The sequence below is a fragment of the Muscardinus avellanarius genome, assembly GCF_963383645.1.
Source record: "Muscardinus avellanarius genome assembly, chromosome: 2".
NCBI classification, from domain to species: domain Eukaryota; kingdom Metazoa; phylum Chordata; class Mammalia; order Rodentia; family Gliridae; genus Muscardinus; species Muscardinus avellanarius.
In genome coordinates, this window is record NC_137787.1 from 34,998,343 (window position 1) to 35,018,805 (window position 20,463).

Genomic DNA, 20,463 nt, shown 5'->3' on the forward strand with positions numbered 1-20,463 from the left:
TTTGTGGTAATGGAGATTGGTTGTTAGCGGGGCTCTTAAGCCCCACTTTTCTCGGTCGCCATCTTCCCGGAAGTCCTGTGGTATTTATTTTTAAAAAGCCATAAAGCATAAATAAATTCTATGTATCTGGTTTCATTAAGCACAGCCTGTGTTAAGGAAATTTGCCTCGTTTGTACTTAATCATTTATAGACCTTTTAGGTACTTTAAATGTTGCCTTCATTATATAGTCTAAAGCATACTTGTCAGCATGTAACAGCCCTCAGGAATTCAAGACAAGTACTTAGGCAAGCAGGACACCTGTCCAGCATGGTAGTGGTGGTGCTCATACAGGAAGCTTTTCCAAGGAGTACTCCCCCAACTGCCCTGGCCCAGGTTGATCTGGAGTTGATTTCTCTAGAAGAAATCTTATGTATACCTGTACCAAGAGAATAATGGAAAGGGTTGGCCTTTTAACTTTCATGTCATTGTTTTTCCAGAATTATCTTCTAGGGAAAAAGGAAACAGCTGAAATGGCAGATAGAAACAAAGAAGTGCTACTGGAGGTATGATCCCCCACCCCTTTTTTTCCTGCACATTTTAAAATTAAAATATTAACCAACTTGAAAGTCCAGTATGTCAGTGCTCTATATTTACTGTTAACGGTTTTAACTAGAAAAGCCTATATTCTTTGATAGTATGAAGAGAGAATTCAACTTGTGAACATGTTAGGCTCTTAAAAAATCTTTAATTTTAATTTTTATATTATTATTATTATTATTTGCCATGCAATAGTCTAGTAGATTAAAAGGAGTGTAACAAGGTTTTTGTTTGTTTGTTTGTTTGTTTTTTGTTTTGTTTTTTGGGGTTTTTTTGGTGGTACTGGGGCTTTCTACTCCGGGCTACACTCCCAGACCTATTTTATATTTTATTTGGAAACAGGGTCTCTTAAGCCAACACGGCTGGCTTTGAATCTGCTCTATCCTCCTATCTCAGCCTCCCAAGTACAGGGATTACAAGCGTGCGCCACCACACCCGGCTTAACAAGTCAAGTGGATGGGCTGGTCAGTGATAGATGGGGGTTGGGCTGTTATTTGCTTTTTCAGAGAGAAGTTTGAATATAAGCAGCTGTTCACAAAACATTTCAAGCCTTAGCCATAATTAACTCAAATAACTAATCCATAATAATCATTTTTGGAAAATCTCTTTACTTTATAGAGTAACATATTTAAGCATAACTGAATTTTCAGCTCTTTTACTTTTGCTGATTTTAAAGAACTAAAATCAAAGACATTACTTTGTTGAAAACCTGAATAAACTCTTACCAACAATAGAGTTGGGAAAATGAAACAGTACTTAGCTTTTCATAGTGATACGCAGTACATTTAAAAGTCATCTTAATGATTCCTAATTTTTCTATACTTTTGGGAGAAAGAAGTTAAAAAAATGTCTTATGTACTTAGTGAGGTTACTTTTTATTTGTCATTGTTGTTTTAATTTGGTGGTGATACTGGGGATTGCCCCCCACCCCGGGGGCATTCTTCCTCTGAGCTATACCGCCAGCCCTTTTTTATATTTTGATTTTGAAACAGGGTCTCACTAAGTTGCCTTACACTATAATGCAACTCACGAGGGTAGATACAACTTTTTGAAAATCTAAGAATCTTAAATCTTTCAAAATCTTGTTATTTTAGGAATGTTTTTGTGGAAGTTCTATAACTGTACCAGAAATTGAAGGAATCCTTTGGTTGAAAGATGATGGCAAGAAGTCATGGAAAAAGCGTTATTTTCTCTTACGAGCATCTGGTATCTACTATGTCCCTAAAGGAAAAGCAAAGGTGTGTCCCTTCTGTAAATTTCTCAGCTTCTCTCACTATGCTAATTGTTTTGAAAAGTGGGGTACTGGGGATTGAACCTGGGAACATTCTGAGCTACACCCAACCCTTTATTATTTTGAAACAGTCTTGCTAAATTGCTGAGGCTGGCCCTGAACCTCTGATCCTCCTGTCTAAACTTCCAAGTATTGGGATTACAGTACTAATAGCTTTTAGTTTGTATTGAGTATGCTGTTGTTTTCAGTTCATGTAAGACACACAGGTAATTACTTTCTGACTCCATTATAAAGACAAGGAAACCTGAGAATTTTCACTTCCCTGGTTATTATTTTGGCCCACCTTAATTCTCTTACCAAATTTAAAGTATCTTTAAGCTGGGCATGGTAGCACAGGCCTGTAATCCCAGTATTTGAGAGGCTGAGATAGGAGGTTGCAGATTTGAGACCAGCCTCAGCACTAAACAAGTCAGCACTTTTTTGTTTTGTTTTTGCAGTACTGAGGATGGAATCGAGGGGCATTGTACCTCTGAGCTATACCCCCAGCCCTATTTTTTTAGTCTTTATTTTGAAAAACGGTCTCAATGAGTTGCAAAGGGCCTCACTAAGTAGTGAGGCTGTCGGCCAACCGCGATCCTCCTGTCTCAGCCTCCCAAATGCTGGGATTCCAAGTATGTGTCACCATGCCCAGCTCCTTCAGTGCAATAAACTAAATGGACTGCCTTTTTGGTTTCGTTGTGGTTCAAAGAAGAAATATTTGTACCAAACTTCCTTCTCTTCTGAAAAATAGTAATCTCTACTTGTAATATTTTAGTTCTTAACTAAAAACTGTTACCAGATATGATACTTGCCTCTTTGCATATTGTTAATTCAGTCTTGTGTGTGTTTTTATCTCAGGTCTCTCGGGATCTAGTGTGCTTTCTCCAGTTGGATCATGTCAATGTTTATTATGGTCAGGACTATCGAAACAAATACAAAGCACCTACAGACTACTGTCTGGTACTAAAGGTAAAAACATATCTATTTTTAGAAATTTTAATTGATGTTAAACATAGGTTATTTCACATTTTAGAATAGTTTGGATTTCCATCAAGGAACCTATTTTTGCTGTATTCTGTAGGTTTAAGAGCCGGGCGTGGTGGGCATGCTTGTAATCCCAGCATTTAAGAGGCTGGTACCAGGAGGATTGCGATTCGTGGACAGCCTTAGCTACTTAGTGAGGCCCTTGGCAACTCAGTGAGACCCTGTTTCAAAAAATAAATAAGCCCAGCGTGGTGGCACACGCTTGTAATCCCAGCATTCGGGAGGCTGAGACTGGAGGATCGCAGTTCATGGACAGCCTCAGCTACTAAGTGAGGCTCTCCGCAACTCAGTGAGACCCGGTTTCAAAAATAAAAAATGAAACATAGGGCAGGGGGTGTAGCTCAGAGAAATGCCCCTGGGTTCCATCCCCAGACCCACCAAAAAAAAAAAAAAAAAAAAAAAAGAATACAAAATAGGGCTGAGTGTGTAGCTCAGAGGTAGAAAGCCTCTGGGTTCCATCCCCAGTACCGGGATTGGTAAGGTTGGAGGTATAGCTCAGTGGTAATGTATTCACCTAGCATGTGCAAGTCCCTGGGATCCATCCCCAGCACTAAAAAGACAAAAACAAAGGAATGGTGACAGGTGGGAAGTTTAAAAAGCATATCCATGTTCATAGCACAATTTACAATAGCCAATGTAAATTTTTGATGGACAGGTGTCAATCAACAGATGGATGAATTACAGAATTATGGGATATACACAGTGGGATTCTACTTAGCAAAAAGAAGATAAAATCATGTCATTTGTGGGAAATTGGAGTTGGAGAATATTGTTAAGTGAAATTAGTCACAGAAAGTGAAGGGTCATATGTTTTCTTTCATATGCGAAGCTAGGGTGTAATCTGTACTAGAGGGACTTCAGATAATGGAGAAAAACCTCAGTGGAGCCAGGGAGAGGCAGTCTAGGGGAGGTTGAGGGAAGAGGGAGGATCAGTGAAGAAACCACTTCCATTAACATTAGGTACCGTGAGAACACCAGTGTCAATATCAATACCTTGTATGGGGAAGAAGGGAGAGTGGGGAGAGACCCTAGGGAAAGCTAAAGCGCTGTGTGCATGTATGTTGCTATCACTGAACTACAGTGAGACTATAATGTACCAATAAAAGCATAAAGAAAAGGCATGTTCATAACTGACTCTCAGCCAATTAGCCCTAATTAAACTACTGCAAATAAGGAGTGGATGATCATTATAAACTTTTTACCATAATACATACAGAATATTTGATTATAAATTTAAGACTCATTAAATAGTAGGTTTATTTTAGGAAAATTTAGGGCCAAATGTAAGACACATGTATTTTGGTTAATTTCCTCTGCTTACAAAAGAACCATCAGAGGTCACTGTGCCCAAATTCAAAATCAACTGGCTGTCATCTGGTCCAGAAATAATTTTTGTCTCCCCTCCCCCAAACTGTACCGATAATAGCTCCTGCTATCTGAGCTGTTTTAGGGGTTTTCCCTCCTTTAATTAGGCTCTTGAGCTTCCTCACCCTGGCTGTATCTGTACATTTGGGAAGAATGGACAGTTTTAGTCTCTAGTGATCTCAAACATTGATAAAAGTCAACATACAACATTAAGTAAATTATAGAGATAATTAGGTTCTTATTGGTTCCATTTTAGTAAACTCTTGGTAACTGCATAGGTCAGTATGTTTATATCATGTTTGACTTATCTTTTGGAGAATTGTGAGTTGGTTTGGGAGTAGCATTTGCTTAGAATTTTAGAGTGGAGTTTTGATCACTTTGATAAATATATTGTATGGGTAACCTGTTTTGCTTTTTATTTTTTAATTTTTTGGCACTAAGATTTGAAGCCAGGAATACTCTACCTCTGAGCTATACTCCCAACCCTTTTTATTTTGAGAGAAGGTCTCACTAAGTTGCTGAGGCTGGCCTCAAACCTGGGATCCTATTGTCTCAGCTTTCCAAGTAATAGAATTACAGGCATATGCCACTGCCCTCAGCTGCAACCTTTTATTCAGCAATACTCAGAGAATACCACTGTATCATTTCAGGTTACTTATTTTTTCTTTTGTACTAAAGATTGAACCCAAAGCCTTTTACCTGCTAGGTAAGCACTATACCACTAAAGTGCAACCTCTCCCTCACAAACAAAATACCTCTTAAACTTTTGAAATTTTGAGACAAGAGTCTCACTAAATTGCTTAGGCTGGCCCTGAACTAACCATCTTCCTCCCTCAGCCTCCTGAGTAACTGGGATTACAGATGTGTGCCACTTCACCCAGTTTTGAGCAAAAAATTATTAAAAGGCAGTACACAGTACTTTTATCCAGCAGTTTTCAAAATGAGGCCCAAGATTCCCTGGGAGACCCTAAGGCCATGATGTCAAAAATCTTTTTCGCTGGGCGTGGTGGCACACCCTTGTAATCCCACCATTCGGGAGGTTGAGACTGGAGGACCACGGTTCACAGACAGCCTTAGCTACTTAGTGAGGCCCTCTTCAACTTAGTGAGACCCTATTTCAAAATAAAGAAAAAATAGGGCAGAGGGTGTAGCTCGGAAGTAGAATGCCCCTGGGTTTCATCCTCAGACCTGCCCCCAAAAAAAAACTTTTTCTGTTTTATTTATTTATTTATTTATTTATTTATTTATTTATTTTGTACTAGGGATTGGACTCAGGGGCATTCTACTTTAGCCATATCCCCAACCCTTTTTTTGTGTGTGTGTGCGGGGGAGAGGGGGTCTGGAGATGGAACCCAGGGGCATTCAACCTCCGAGCTACACCCCCTGCCCTATTTTTTATTCTTTATTTTGAAACCAGGTCTCACTGAGTTGCAAAGAGCCTCACTAAGTAGCTGAGGGTGTCTGTGAACCATGATCCTCCGGCTTTCATCCTCCCTAATGCTGGGATTACAAGTGTGCGCCATCACACCCAGCTTCCCCAGCCCTTTTTATTTTTTATTTTGAAATAGGGTTTTACTAAGTTTCTGAAGCTGACCTCAAACCTTTGATCCTCCCATCTCAGCCTCCCAAGTGTCAGGATTATAAGCATGCACCACCATGCCCAGCCCAGTTATAATTTCTTTTTTTCTTTTTTTCTTTTTTCTTTTTTCCTTTTTTGCAGTACTGGGGATGGAACCCAAGGGCATTCTACCTCCAAGCTATACCCCCAGCCCTATTTTTTTATTCTTTTTATTTTCAAACAGGGTCTCACTCAGTTGCAGAGGACCTCACTAAGTAGCTGAGGCTGCCCACAAACGACGATCCTCCTGTCTCCGCCTCCCGAATGCTGGGATTACAAGCGTGCGCCACCCCAGTTGTAATTTCTAATGTGAATATTGAAGGGATGGAAAAACTCTTACTTCTCTCTCTTAAGTCCCATTTGGGCTGAGAATTACATTGGTATAAGATAGATTAGTAAGGTAAAAGCATGGTGCAACTTTGATGTGGCACAGGAGCCCTCACCGAGCAGTGAAGACCTGGAGAGGCAGAGTTAGTTGCTTTTATGCTAGATTGGACAGTGAATGGTAAATTATGAAAAGCACTGGGTTGTGTGACGAGGCCTAAAAGGCCAGCCTCAGACACTTACTGCGACTCTTTCAGAAATAAAGAAGATAAACCCCATGGTCGTACACACTTATAATCCCAGTACTTCCGAGGCTGAGACCGGAGGATCACAGTTCATGGATAGCCTCAGCTACTTAGTCAGGTCCTCTGCAACTTATTGAGGTCCTGTTTCAAAATAAAGGGAAAAAAAATACGGCTGGGAGTGTAGCACAGAGGTAGAATGCCACTGAGTTCATCCCCCAATTCTGCAAAAAATAAAGGAACTGGGTTTTCTTTTTATAGAACTGGGGGTTCTATAAAAGACGTGTAGTAACACATTCCTGTAATTCCAGTACTTGGGAGGCTGAGACTGGAGGATCACATGTTCAAGGACAGCCTCAGCAAGTAGTGAGACTCATCAACTTAGTGAGACCCTGTTTAAAATAAAAATAAAAACAAAATTGGGCTGGGGTGTAGCTTGGAGGTAGAATGCCTCTGGATTCAATCCCCAGTATCAAAAAAATAAAGAAGATAAGCTGGGCACAGTATTGCATGCCTGCAAACTCAGTACTTGGGAGGCTGGGACCAGGAAGATTGCAGGCTCAAGGCCTGCCTTAGCAACTTAGTGAGCCCTCATAGCAACTTAGCAAGATCCTGTTTCAAAGTAAAAAATCAAGTGGAGGTGTAGCTCAGAGGTAAAAATGTCCCTGGGTTCAATCTCCTTCTACCTATGCCCAAATCTCAATGTTGAACTTCTGGGTTTTGGCAGTGAATGTCTCCCCTATACTTGCTCTTAGCCCACATATGATTTTAAAAATGGTAGCATAATCCTGTATAGGGAAAGAGAAGGAAGATTATTTTTACCCTGAGTCAGGCATATAACATAATAAGGTAGGATATAATAGTTAAGATCACAGGTGTGCTGGGCGTGGTGGCGCATGCCTGTAATCCCAGCATTTGGGAGGCTGAGACAGGAGGATTGCAGTTCATGGGCAGCCTCAGATACTTAGGTCCTCTGCAACTCAGTGAGACTCTTTCAAAATAAAGAATAAAAAAGTAGGGCTGCAGGTGTAGCTCAGAGGTAGAATGTCCCTGGGTTCCATCCCCAGTACTGCAAAGGGAAAAAAAAGACCACAGGTGCTAGGAGATTAAATGGATCCAAATCTCAGTGGTTTCACGGTGGAAGCAACTTCAGGGGCTGTCTTTAACCCTCTGTACCTCACTTTTTTCTCAGAATACTATTGGTAGTAATATGACTAAGATAATTTTCATGAATATTGAAGTATATGAAATATTTCACATAATTTCTATTAATAGGAAGTGTTCAATAAATGCTACTTTAATGAAAATAACAATATATCAACCAATATATACAATCTATTAGACTAATATATACTAAGGTTGGATAACCTCAGGGATTGGTAGCCCTAAGGATAGCTATCATTGCCCTTATTATATGGAAAGATGGAGAGGAATTTTTGAGGTTTTAAAATTAGGTTCTGGCTGAGTGTGGTGGCGCACACTTGTAATCCCAGCATTTGTGAGGCTGAGACAGGAGGATCTTAGTTTGAGGACAGCCTCAGCTACTACTTAGTGAGGCCCTCTGCAACTCAGTGAGACCCTGTTTCCAAATAAAGAATTAAAAAATGAGACTGGTGGTGTAGCTCAGAGGTAGAACATCCCTGGGTTCCATCCCCAATACCATAAAAATAAATACATACATACATACATACATACATACATACATACATACATACAATTAGGTTCTAAATTAGCAAGTAATCTATTTACTTACAGATGGTCAGATAATTAAACCATAGTACTCTCTGGGATATTATCAGTATTCCCAGATTAAAGAAATGAAGTGAAAAGAGGAGAGGATAATTTATCTTAAGTATTCCTAATTCTGTGTTGATTAAAGAGCTTCTTAATTTAGAGGAGAAACAGAAGCCACCTGCATCAGGCGGGCAGTGGTGTGGGTGAATGACATCCATGCAAATCACCACGAAGGGAGAGAGCGATGGTAAATGCTGGGAACCATCACAGCAGCCAGTTCCGATCTCTGGGCCCCTGCTGGTAGGCAGTGCCTTCAAGCAAAGCAGAACATTCTGATTGTAGCCTTGCTTGGCAACATTAAGAAAACTCTTTTTCAGTCAGCCTGTTTTATTTTTTGCACATACTGTGGATTCTTAAGCTCAAGGGCCCAGTTTTACTCATCATTGAATCCAAAAACATAGTTGAAGTATCTGAGAATAGTTCTTCCTCATTAATATTCTTAAATGAATAAATGAAGTAATATTCCCTTTCCTTCTTTTGTTGGGGGAAAAAAATGTTCCTCTACCTATCCTCCTTTGGTCTTCCAAGATTGCTATGGCAGTTTTTTGGAACATGACTTAGTATGGACAAAGAACCTACTCCAGTAAGGTGTCAGTATTGTCCGAGAAAATGGTGGGTCTTGTCTTGCTAACATTTAATATTGTTGATGGTTTATTAATTTAAAACTTTGACTATAGCCAGGCGTGGTGGCACACTCTTGTAATCCCCGCGCTTGGGAGGCGGAGATAGGAGGATCGCGCAGGTTCAAAGCCAGCCGCACTGGCTTAAGAGACCCTGTTTCCAAATAAAAATATAAAATAGATCTGGGAGTGTAGCCCGGAGGTAGAAGGGCTTCCAGGAACCCCAGTACCACCAAAAAAAAAAAAAAAAAAAAAAAAAAAAAAAAAACTTGACTATAACCTTTAACAAGAAAGTTAATTTTTATTATTAAAGGTTAATGGAACTGAGCCAGTTTTGGTATTCAGTGTTATAGGAGCTGAGCTCTGTACAGCATTAAATAGCATAGAAAAGGTGGGTTTACTTTTTTTTTTTTTTTTGCAGTACTGGGGATGGAACCCCAGGGGCATTCTACCTCTGAGCTACACCCCCAGCCCTATTTTGTATTCTTTATTTTGAAGCAGGGGCTCACTAAGTAACTGAGACTGGCCATGAACCCACGATCCTCCTGTCTCAGACTCCTAAATGCTGGGATTACAAGTGTTTGCCACCATGCCTGGCTCTGAGGGATCTTTAACAATACAGATACATAACTTGTATTGGTGGGCATCTATTTCTGCTGCCTGAAGAATATACTCAAATTGCTTATTTTATTGACTTCATGGGTTTCCACAACAAATAAATGTGGCTGGGAAGTTTTTAGAAAAACTAAATCCTTTCAGAGCTTCCTTCTTTCTGATAATTGAGCATAAATTTAAACATTTTTCTAGGTAAAGTATGGCCTTAAATTTTTTTTATTTTTCAGAACATCTGAAAACAGCAATTGTAATCATAAGTCATTATATTAAAATGCAGTATGATTCAGGGTTTCTCTTCTCAAGGACCTAGTAGTTGAGGTCCAGTAGAGTTAAAATAGCTTAAATCTGTTCCTAACACTTGGATTTTATATCCAGTGTCACTTTACTCATTCCCCATTTGAGTCTCAACTGACAAGTACAGTAAGTTGTGAAAACTCAGTGTGATGGTGTCATTGAGAAGCTGCTTGTTTTCCTGGAGGGCGCACTGCATCCCTGCAGTTTGGTATGGTACAAAGCAGTGCTGTTATGTCCACCACAGCATCAGGTCCGGCCTGGGCTCTTGTCCCAGCTGCTGTGCTGTGTGCTCTGTGTACAGAGCCCAGTCACTCACCTACAGAGAAGCACCCAGAGCCTTACCCAAGATCTTCTCTCATTTGGATTCTCCTGACATGGTTTCAGTGGTTCAGAGTGAAATCAAACACTCTTCTCGTTCCATAATCTTAAAGATCCAGTTGATTCTGTTAACTTTACCTTGGTGGTTAACTTTGATGGACTTTGTTTCTTTGAAATGTAGAAGGAATATTTGGAGAGTTCCCATGATGTGCAGGATTACTCTAACTTGGATATCTTGACCTAGTATTTAACATAAATTTTACATTGTAAAAGTATGTAGGGGCTATTTTATTTAGCCCTGTGGCCATATGAGAAGTATACCCCAGTGGCCTATAACTTATCAGGATATGTTTAAGCTTTGATAGAGTTGGGATTGTTTTCTTTTTTTTAGTTCTTCAAGAATCTAGTTGGATTTTGCCTTTAATCTTGCAGCATCCGCAGATCCAGAAGAAGTCTCAGTATATCAAATACCTTTGTTGTGATGATGTGAGGACCCTGCATCAGTGGGTAAATGGGATCCGCATTGCAAAGGTATGCTTTCTTTCCGTTTGATGATGGAGTAATGAGGTGTTTAGTAATGCAGTTTTGATTGTCATGACAGTTATTCTGTTTGTTTCATCTTCATGATTTTGCCATTGTCTGGTTTTCTTAGGCCTAAATTTGTTTGTTTGATTGATTGTTTTATGTGCATGGGACTAGGGATTGAACCCTGGGGCATTCTACCTCTGAGCTACACCCCCCAACCAGTTTTCATTTTTTGTTTTCAAACAGGTTCTTGCTAAGTTGCTGAGGCTGTCCTTGAACCTCCTCCCAAGTACAGGGATTACAGGCATGCCCACGTCTGGTTCACGTTTTAAATGTCCTTTTTCCTTGGTGATAGGAGTAAACTTTTAATAAGTGCTATCCGTGGAATAATATTGCTGCTGGTAAAAGCTTGGGTAGCATCAAAATGACTTATTTTGGCTTTGTAGAAAATATATATATGATTCTTATACAGCAAAGTGTAGCCTAAGCAAAATAAAAGTTTTGTTTTATGTGTGTACTTGTGTGTGTGTGTGTGTGTGTGTGTGTGTGTGTGTGTGTGTGTGTGTGAGGGGGGGGGTATTGGGTATTGAACCCAAAGGGTTATACCACTGAGCTAGATACCCTCAGCCCTTTTTAGTTTTTAATTTTAAAAAACAGGGTCTCACTAAGTTACCACCCACTGGCCTCAAACCTGCAGTCCTCCTAACTCAGCCCCCAAGGACTTGAATTAGGCATGCTCCATTGCCACTGGCTGCAAAATAAATTTTTAAAAAATTTAATTAAGTAGTAGTAGTAATTTACCAACTATATTTGGACTAGTGCCCTGAATAGTGCTGAGAATCTGGCCCTTGATCAAGATTTTGGGGTGAAAGCCGGGCGTGGTGGCGTACAGTTGTAATCCCAGCATTGGGGAGACTAAGGAGGATCACGGTTCTCAGGCAGCCTCAGCTACTTTTAGTGAGGCCCTGTTTCAAAATAAAGAATAAAAAATAGGGCCTGAGGTGTATCTCGGAGGTAGAATGCCCTTGGGTTCTATCCCCAGACCCACAAAAAATAAAAATTAAGACTTGGGGTGAAAAGATATTTTACTTATAGTGAACATAATTAAAAATTAACCACTGACTTCTTGCCTGCCTGCTACAAATGAAGAAAAATAAGAATGGATTATAATTAAATAGTATTAAAAGACTTTTGGAGTGTTATAGGTATTAATACAAGATGTGAATCAGTACAGGAGAGTGTCTACTCTTTCTACCTAAACCTGTCATATCTAGCGAAGTTCAAATGTCATCATTACTGCTTTCTGTTTAGTATGGGAAGCAACTCTATATCAACTATCAAGATGCCTTGAAGAGGACAGAAACAGCTTATGATTGGACTTCCTTGTCCAGCTCTAGCATTAAATCTGGATCCAGTTCTTCCAGCATCCCAGGTAATTCAGAATTCAATTCATTTCAAAGCACTAGTTTTATTATCAGTGTTATTGATATTGCACTGATAGTAGGCCTGTTATCTTGAGATTTATTCTTGACCTAAAGCTATACCTCATTTTAAGCTATAATTAAGAAATGCTTTTAAAAAAAGTTAAAGGGGAAATATCATGAACTAGTTCACAAATGTATCTGAAATTAAAAATCAAGTATGTTGACTTCTAAAGCCAGTTGTTTTATTATTTATATTTATGAATTTCATTTAAAACTCATATATACTGATGGAAATGTGTGGGATAAAAGTTGCTTGGAAGAGTCTCTATCCATAGAATCCATGAGAAAGCTGCCCTTCATCTACACAGTTTTTCTTAAATCTCAACGGAATAGCTGGACGTGGTGGCACGCACTTGTAATCCCCGTGCTTGGGAGGCTGAGACAGGAGGATCGCACAGGTTCAAAGCCAGCCTCAGCTACTTAGTGAGGCTCTCAGCAATTTAGTGAGACCCTGTTTCCAAATAAAATAAAAAATAGGTCTGGGAGCCGGGCATGGTGGCTTGTAATCCCCGCACTTGGGAGATGAGACTGGAGGATTGCCCAGGTTTGAAGCCAGCCTCAGCTGGCTTAAGAGACCCTGTTTCCAAATAAAATATAAAATAGGTCTGGGAGTGTAGCCTGGAGGTAGAAGGCCCTTGAGTTCCATCTCTAGTACCACCAAAATATATATATAACTCTGGGAATATAGCAGAGAGGTGGAAAAGCCCCTGGGTTCCACCCCACTACCACTAAATAAATTAAATGAATAATTAAAAGCCTCAATGAAGCCGGGCGCGTGGTGGCGTACACTTGTAATCCCAGCATTCTGAAGGCTGAGACAGGAGGATCGCGATTTGCGGACAGCCTCAGCTACTTAGGCCCTCCACAACTCAGTGAGACCCTGTTTCAAAATAAAGAATAAAAAATTGGGCAGTGGGTGTAACTTGGAGGTCAAATGCCTCTGGGTTCCATCCCCAGTCCCGAAAAAAAAAAGATAATTAAAAAGAGAAAAGAAAAGCCTCAATGGAATAGAAATACCTGGAACTAGTTTAAAATTATAGTTAAGCCATACTATGTTTCTGACAAACTAATTTGTGGCTGTTTCATGTAGCACTTCACCTTATTAAAGATCTAAATGTATGCATTCATATCCATATTCTCAGAAGCTGATTTTAATCTTTTTGTTGTTAACTATTTAAAACAGAGTCTCAGTCAAATCACTCTAACCAGTCTGATAGTGGAGTTTCTGACACACAGCCAGCAGGACACATCCGCTCTCAAAGCATCGTGAGCTCCATCTTTTCTGAGGCCTGGAAACGAGGAACTCAGTTGGAAGAATCTAGCAAGGTGATATACTGTAGTGTTTAATATACCTTGACAGATCTCAGTTTGCATTGTCATGGGCTTAATTTGTGCTCTTTTATTCCTTTATTAGGAAACTTTTTGGTGCTATTTCAGTCTTATTAGATCTTCGTATTCTTAATTGTAATGGGGAAAACCATTTCAGAGAGACCTGTTGATTTGACTTCCCCTTGTAAATGAATATTTGCAAATTAGCTCTAATGACCTAAAATCTTTTTAAAAAGACAAAACAAAACAAAAACTGATAGTTCATTTAACTTGTCAGTGGCTCAATGTTTTAAGCTTTAAGTTTCTTCCTTTCTGCACTTAACCAGTTGAATAGGACACCTCTAGTTCCAGTGCCCTTCATGTTTCCAGAGAAATCACTTGGTTATTTCTTTATTTGTTACTAATTTATTCAGATTCTTCCTTGTTATCTTTTCTTATGTAGTTTTAAGCATTTCTCTGGGAATCACTGAATTTTCTCAAATTATACATTATGTGGAAGACAGAATTCAAATCATTCCCATAAAATGTAGACTCCTGAGCTTTGTGCACTATGTTATTCAGTGACACCAAAGAACAACTATGATTATTGCAAGACTATGATATATAGAAAAACAGACTCTTCAGCTCAGACACAGGAGTTCCCATCAAGTGGCCTCTGTAGTGTGTAGGCAAGGGCATGTCCTGGCGGCGGTCACCACCGCAGCAGCCTAGTGTGCGCGCCACTGTAGCAGGTAACGCACCCCTGCTGCACTGTTCTGTTTCTACTCCATAATCATTTAGATTTTTCTTTTGGTCTATCACTTAGATAAGTACATTCATAAATGAGAATTAAGTGGATATTTAAATTTATTTCTGTGAAAATAAATTTATTCCTTAATTTGTATATATGGTTGATTAACTGACCCTATAAGGGGAGGAGGAGGCATTAGCAGTACAATGTGGGGGTGAAGACGTTTCTTTCAGAAATGCATATTTGAGATTGATTCTGATAACCTAAATTCTTAAACAGTTTGCTTAATGTCCTTACCAGAGACTCAAACTTTTAAGAAAATTCTCTTAATCAGTTTGGATGGAGCTAATACTGCAAACATGTACTAAAAAAGCTAGTTTATGTAATTTGTATGTCTGAAGAAAAATCCTTGGTAAGACCCATTTGCAGGTGTGTGTGTGTGTGTGTGTGTGTGTGTGTGTGTGTGTGTGTGTTATGCTAGGGGTCGAACACAGTGACATTCTAACTCTGAACTATACCCAGACTATTTTTTAATTTGGAACAGGGTTTCACTAGGTTGTGGAGGGCCTCGCTAAGTTACTGACACTGGCTGTGAGCCCATGATTCCCCTGTCTCAACCTCCCAAATACTGGGAATACCAAGTATGCACTGCCATGCCCAGCTCATGTGCATTTTAAGTTATAGAACTGCCTAATTGTTATATGTAAGACAAAGGAAACCAAAGTCCCAAGTGCTCTGTCATTAAAAGGCAAAGACCAAACCAGGTGTGGTAGTGCGTGCTTGTAATCCCACTGCTTCAGAGCCTGAGACAGGAGATTGCAGGTTCCTGGTCAGCCTCAGCAACTTAGTGAGACTGTTTCCAAATAAAGTAGGGCTGGGGGTGTAGCATAGAGATAGAATGCCTCTGAGTTCAATCCCCAGTGCGTGTGTGCACACACAGATCACACACACACACACACACACACACACACACACACACACACAGCACCACCACCACATTCCATCATCACCTGAAGAGTTTTGGAACAAAAGCAAGCCTGCTGTGCAGTGCCAGCTGTTTGTGTCTTGACCCTTCTGTTTCTTCTCCTGTTGCCTCGGCCTCAGGTGCTACAGGAGAAGGCGAGCACAGCTAAGGTCTGCAAGTCTGCAGCAGCCAACACAGGGTCAGATTAAGGTCAGGGGCTGTTCTCTTGAAACACATTAACCTTGGATGATTCGTATAACCAGCTCTTACAAACTAATTCTTTAATTTTGATGTGTAGTTTTAAAGAAACATGTGTCCTGGTAGGAATTAGAAATAAGTCTTGTGATTAGCCTTCTAGCCCACTAATCTAAAGCATTTTCAGTGAATGGTTTATCTTACTTCATAATTTGTTCAAAGAGCCTAAAAGATGTACCCAAAGTTAGTACACTTAGGATCCTTTCTTTCCTCTTTTCAAAAGTACTTGAGCCACAGTCATGCATGATTAGTTTCATGAAATAACCAACCGAATGTAGTCATTTCAGCTGTGCCAAGTGGTACCAGGTGGATTGGTTGGCAGGTTTCTGGCAAACCTTAGCTCCTATGTCTTGATAGATTTCCTTTCCTCTAGCTTTCCAGAGTTTCCTCTTCTTTTGGTGGCTTTTTCTTTTGAGATATGTTTTGCTCTAATGTTTATGAAGTGTTTCTTTATATATTTTCCAGTAGAGCATATGTAAAGAATGCCCCCTACCCTGCCGCATTGCTGGACTTCTGTGCATGTTGGGTGCAAGTGTCTCACCTGAACGCGAGTGTGGTCAAGCTTGTCACTGCTGTGTGGCTGCATGCTGCTGAGCACGCTCGCACTCTGTGTGTCAGCTTCCTAGCCCCAGAAGCCATCTCATTGCTTGGGAGGTGCTCCGCCAGCATTCCTAAACCCAGTAACCCAGTAACCCAATGGTGGCATCGGCCCGATGTAGGTGCATCAGGGACCGAGAGGCGACCCCGAGCCATCACATGCCCTTGCCAGAGTCCAGGACAGGCCAGTGCAGAGGGGCCCACAACCAGTCCCACTGCGCCAGACAACACCCCCTACACCCTCCAGAAGGCATTTGCAGCAGGAGCACCATCTGGGTTGTTAGGCAGTCTAGCCATTTGAGAATACTGCTGAGTGGAAGTCTTTTCTATGTCCTGGTTGCCCAAATGTCCGATTTTAGCCTCCTGGCATTGTCCTCTTCATAGTTGCCAACCACTGCACCCTTTTCATGCATGTCCCAGATTCTTTTTAGTTTTATGTAATCAAAGCTTACCTCTGTAACCATTTTGTTTTTCTCTCCCATCTCCCTTTTTACACTTCTTTTAGGCCAGAATGGAACCAATGAATCGGCCCTACACTTCACTTATGCCCCCTTTGTCCCCACAAACTAAGATAGTCACCCCTTACACTGCTTCACAGCCTTCGCCCCCTTTGCCCCCCCCACCCCCTCCACCCCCGCCTCCACCCCCGCCGCCGCCACCCCCGCCACCACCCCTCCCCAGCCAGTCTGCACCCTCCACAGGCTCAGCAGCCACAATGTTTGTCAAGTACAGCACAATCACAAGGCTGCAGAATGCAGCTCAGCACTCAGGGCCCCTGTTCAAGCCTCCACCGCCCCCTGTGGCACAGCCTCTGCCCTCTCAGTCAGTCAAGCCTCAGATCCTGGTGCCCCCCAGTGGCGCTGTCCCCCCTCCCCCACCCCCACCGCCGCCCCCCACCCCTGGCTCAGCTATGGCTCAGCTGAAGCCAGCACCCTGTGCCCCATCCCTTCCACAGTTCAGCCCCCCACCTCCTCCACTGAAGATTCATCAAGTTCAGCATGCTCCTCAGGTGGCTCCTCCCGCACCCCCGCCAGCTCCTCCTGGACCTCCCCAGGCCCCCCCGAAACCACTAGTGATCATCCCTCCACCAGCCAGCGCCAAGACCGTGCCACCCACTACGGCACAAGCTGCACCACCCATCTCTGCTCCTCCAGTGCCCCCAGCAAAAAAGCAGCCAGCTTTCCAGGTTCCTCACACTCAGCCCTCTCCACCTGTGCCAATGCCCCCACCCACGTTGCCCAAGCAGCAGAGCTTCTGTGTAAAGCCCCCTCAACCCCCACTGTCTCCCGTGCCCACGGTCGTGAAGCAGATAGCCAGCCAGTTCCCACCCCCTCCAACCCCTCCTGCTGTGGAATCTCAGCCCCTAAAGCCCATCCCAGCAAACGTCACTCCACAGTCCCCTCCTGCTGTAAAAGCGAAACCCAAATGGCAGCCCAGCTCTATCCCTGTCCCGTCTCCTGACTTTCCTCCTCCCCCCCCTGAAAGCAGCCTAGTATTTCCTCCACCACCCCCGCCGCCGCCTCTGCCAGCCCCAGCCCCACCACCTGTGCCGCCCACAGCTTCTCCTCCCCCTGACAAAGGTGGATCTCCAGGCAAAAAGCCCAGCAAGATGTCCAGCCCTGGGGGAAAGAAACCACCCCCAACACCACAGCGCAACTCCAGCATTAAATCCAGCAGTTGTGCAGAGCACCCTGAGCCCAAGAGATCCTCCGTAGACAGTCTAGTCAGCAAGTTTGCACCACCTGCAGAATCAGGGCCTCCTGGGAAAGAGACCCCACCTCCTCCTGCAGCACCCCCCAAGCCTGGAAAATTACATCTTTCTGGAGTCAGCCTTCCCAGCGTGATCCAGCAAGCATGCGTGTCAGCAAAACCCTCTGTGCTGAGCGGGCGTGGAAAGGACTCCATGGTGGAATTTCCTTCTCCTCCATCTGATTCTGACTTTCCACCCCCTCCACCTGAAATAGAGCTTCCTCTGCCCCCCATCGAGATTCCAGCAGTATTCTCGGGAAACACCTCTCCAAAAGTGGCAGTTGTTAATCCTCAACCACAGCCCTGGTCTAAAGTGTCAGTGAAGAAGGCCCCTCCACCCACAAGACCCAAACGGAACGACAGCACCCGCCTCACTCAAGCAGAGATCTCTGAGCAGCCAGCAACGGCCACAGTTGTGCCACAAGTGCCCACATCTCCCAAATCCAGCCTTAGCGTCCAGCCTGGATTCCTGGCCGACCTCAACAGGACACTGCAGCGGAAGTCCATCACCCGGCATGGCTCACTCTCCTCCTCCCGCATGTCCAGAGCAGAACCCACAGCCACCATGGATGATATGGCGTTGCCCCCACCACCCCCTGAACTGCTCTCTGATCAACAGAAGGCTGGGTACGGAGGCAGTCATATCTCAGGCTATGCAACGTTACGGAGGGGACCTCCTCCCGCACCCCCCAAAAGAGACCAGAACACCAAGCTCTCAAGAGACTGGTAGTCGCCACAAGACTTTATTTCCATGATAGCTGTAATCAGTTCTACAATCGGCTCGCCTGATCACCTGTGAACTCAGGTGCTCAGGGTCTCCTGGTAGGATGGTGTTGTTATTCAGGTAGCATTCAGCCTGTGTGTGTGTGTATAAATGTGCACACATTGCTACAGATTGTGTGTGTATATATGTATCCATATATGTATGTGTATAGAGAGAGAACTGAGAGCGGTTCTATTTATTCCCTTCCTCTCATTTTGTGTATTTTGGGTGGAAGAGGCATGGAAGGACGTCTGTGTTCTGTCTCATGACTTCTTTTGTCTATCATGTGGAATGGACCAAAAACTTCTAACGACTGACTTAGAAGATGCTTTGTAAGTGTCTGTCCATGTGCGGCCTGTTTGTGCATGTTGTGCATCGCGTGATTAAGGAGTTTATGTATAACATGTTCTTTCTCAGCTTGAGAAAACAACCAGAATGGTCTGTCTACAGGGCTTTTGAGTTTGTTTTCCCCCTAGTTGGCTGAAGTTAGAACTGTGTGACTGACACTTCATTACTATACGTTATGGGGCACTTTAAATCAGGACTTCAAGCTTCATAGAACGGGTAAATAGTACAGGAGGGGGAAATTTTCACAGATGCTGTCTATGTGTGATTGTGCATAGAAGAAAGCAAATCCATGGTGTAACCAAATCATTCTAGTTGAGTTCTCCTCCAATGACCCCACCCACATCTAGGACATGTCCTCTCACAGGTAAGCTCTTTGCCAATAATGTGTGGATACTGTAATACTATAATGCTGGATAGTTTGAGTACTAGTTCATGAGGCCTTGTCTACTTGGCTTCATGATCCTTGCTTTAACTTATTGTGAAAATGTCCAACACAGTATCCCTGTGATGCACTTCCCCGGTATGTCTTTGGTTCCTGGTTACCTCACAGTGTGTGCTATAGGTAGGTGTTGGTATCTGTAGACAGTTGATATATGACATATACACATCCTGTGCCCAATATGGTGCATCATTAGGAAAAACAAAATCACCTTCTGAAATGCCTGTCTTTCTTGTGCATTGCTCTTTAGACATGGGGGGTGGGGGTGAGAAAAGAACAAAACTGGGCCTTGAACAAGTGTCATTAATCAGGTTGCATATGGATTACAATGTGTAATATAAGGATTACAATATGTAATACAAAGAATCCATTGGGTGTGAGACTATCAATAAATGAGGTTTTTGATCATTCACTCAGTTGGTTGCAGCCTGGTTATAGAAACTTCTCCAGGTTACCAGGTGTTCTGAGGTAGTAGTGTTGTAGCCCAAGTGCCGTCGGTGACATGACGTATTATGCATGTGCAGTTTGGTATGACATGGAGTCCTTGCTCTAATGGTACACTATACTTCTATACACTTCACACTATACTTCTGTATACTTTTTTCCTGTAAATTTTCCTTGGTACATGAGAGAAATATGTACTGTCTCACTAATTTATGATGATAAATTGACTGTTAGGAATAAAATGCAATCTTTAGAGCTGCTCTTAAACAGAATAAAAACTGGCCATCCCAGCATTTATAAATGAGCACATCTTGGGAATGAGTCTATGCCTTCTGAAAGGATTTCCAATGCAGAAGTCTCCTGGCACTTCCTCACAGGAAGAGAGATGCCAATGAGGTAGGGCAAAGATAGCAAATAGTTTGAGAATAAGCTAAAGTTGTCCTGTGTGTGTGAGGTGTCACTGTAGCCCACTCTATAAGACCTGCATCGCGAGGAACACAAGTAGCACCTCTCCATTGCCACATTTCTGGGATATTGTTCAATATATTTGTGTGGTTATGAAGCAATAGGAATATATATATGTGTGTGTGTATGTATACATATATCCATATGTATACACACAAATATAGACACATCATGCATTGTTTTCAAAAGCCCTGCGTTAAGATTTTTTTTGGATCTTTCAAATCCTTAACAGATTTTGTGTCCTTGATATCCTTGTGCTTATGAAGTGCCCTTTAACATGTCTGCATTCA

The 20,463-nt window shown here is 42.2% G+C and overlaps 1 protein-coding gene across 2 annotated transcripts in view; it reads left to right on the forward strand.

Moving 5' to 3' along the window:
• The window catches only part of RAPH1 (Ras association (RalGDS/AF-6) and pleckstrin homology domains 1), a gene marked incomplete at both ends in the record, with an annotated part of 58,152 nt that extends 39,708 nt beyond the window's left edge, over nucleotides 1-18,444 (forward strand). For both annotated transcript variants that reach the window (XM_080689007.1, XM_080689008.1), the window contains 7 exons: nucleotides 478-543; nucleotides 1,672-1,815; nucleotides 2,706-2,816; nucleotides 10,514-10,612; nucleotides 11,918-12,038; nucleotides 13,274-13,416; nucleotides 16,471-18,444. In XM_080689007.1, the coding sequence (XP_080545133.1) occupies nucleotides 478-543; nucleotides 1,672-1,815; nucleotides 2,706-2,816; nucleotides 10,514-10,612; nucleotides 11,918-12,038; nucleotides 13,274-13,416; nucleotides 16,471-18,444 (2,658 nt within the window). The remainder of the gene's footprint in view (nucleotides 1-477; nucleotides 544-1,671; nucleotides 1,816-2,705; nucleotides 2,817-10,513; nucleotides 10,613-11,917; nucleotides 12,039-13,273; nucleotides 13,417-16,470) is intronic.
• Nucleotides 18,445-20,463: the final 2,019 nt, after the last annotated feature.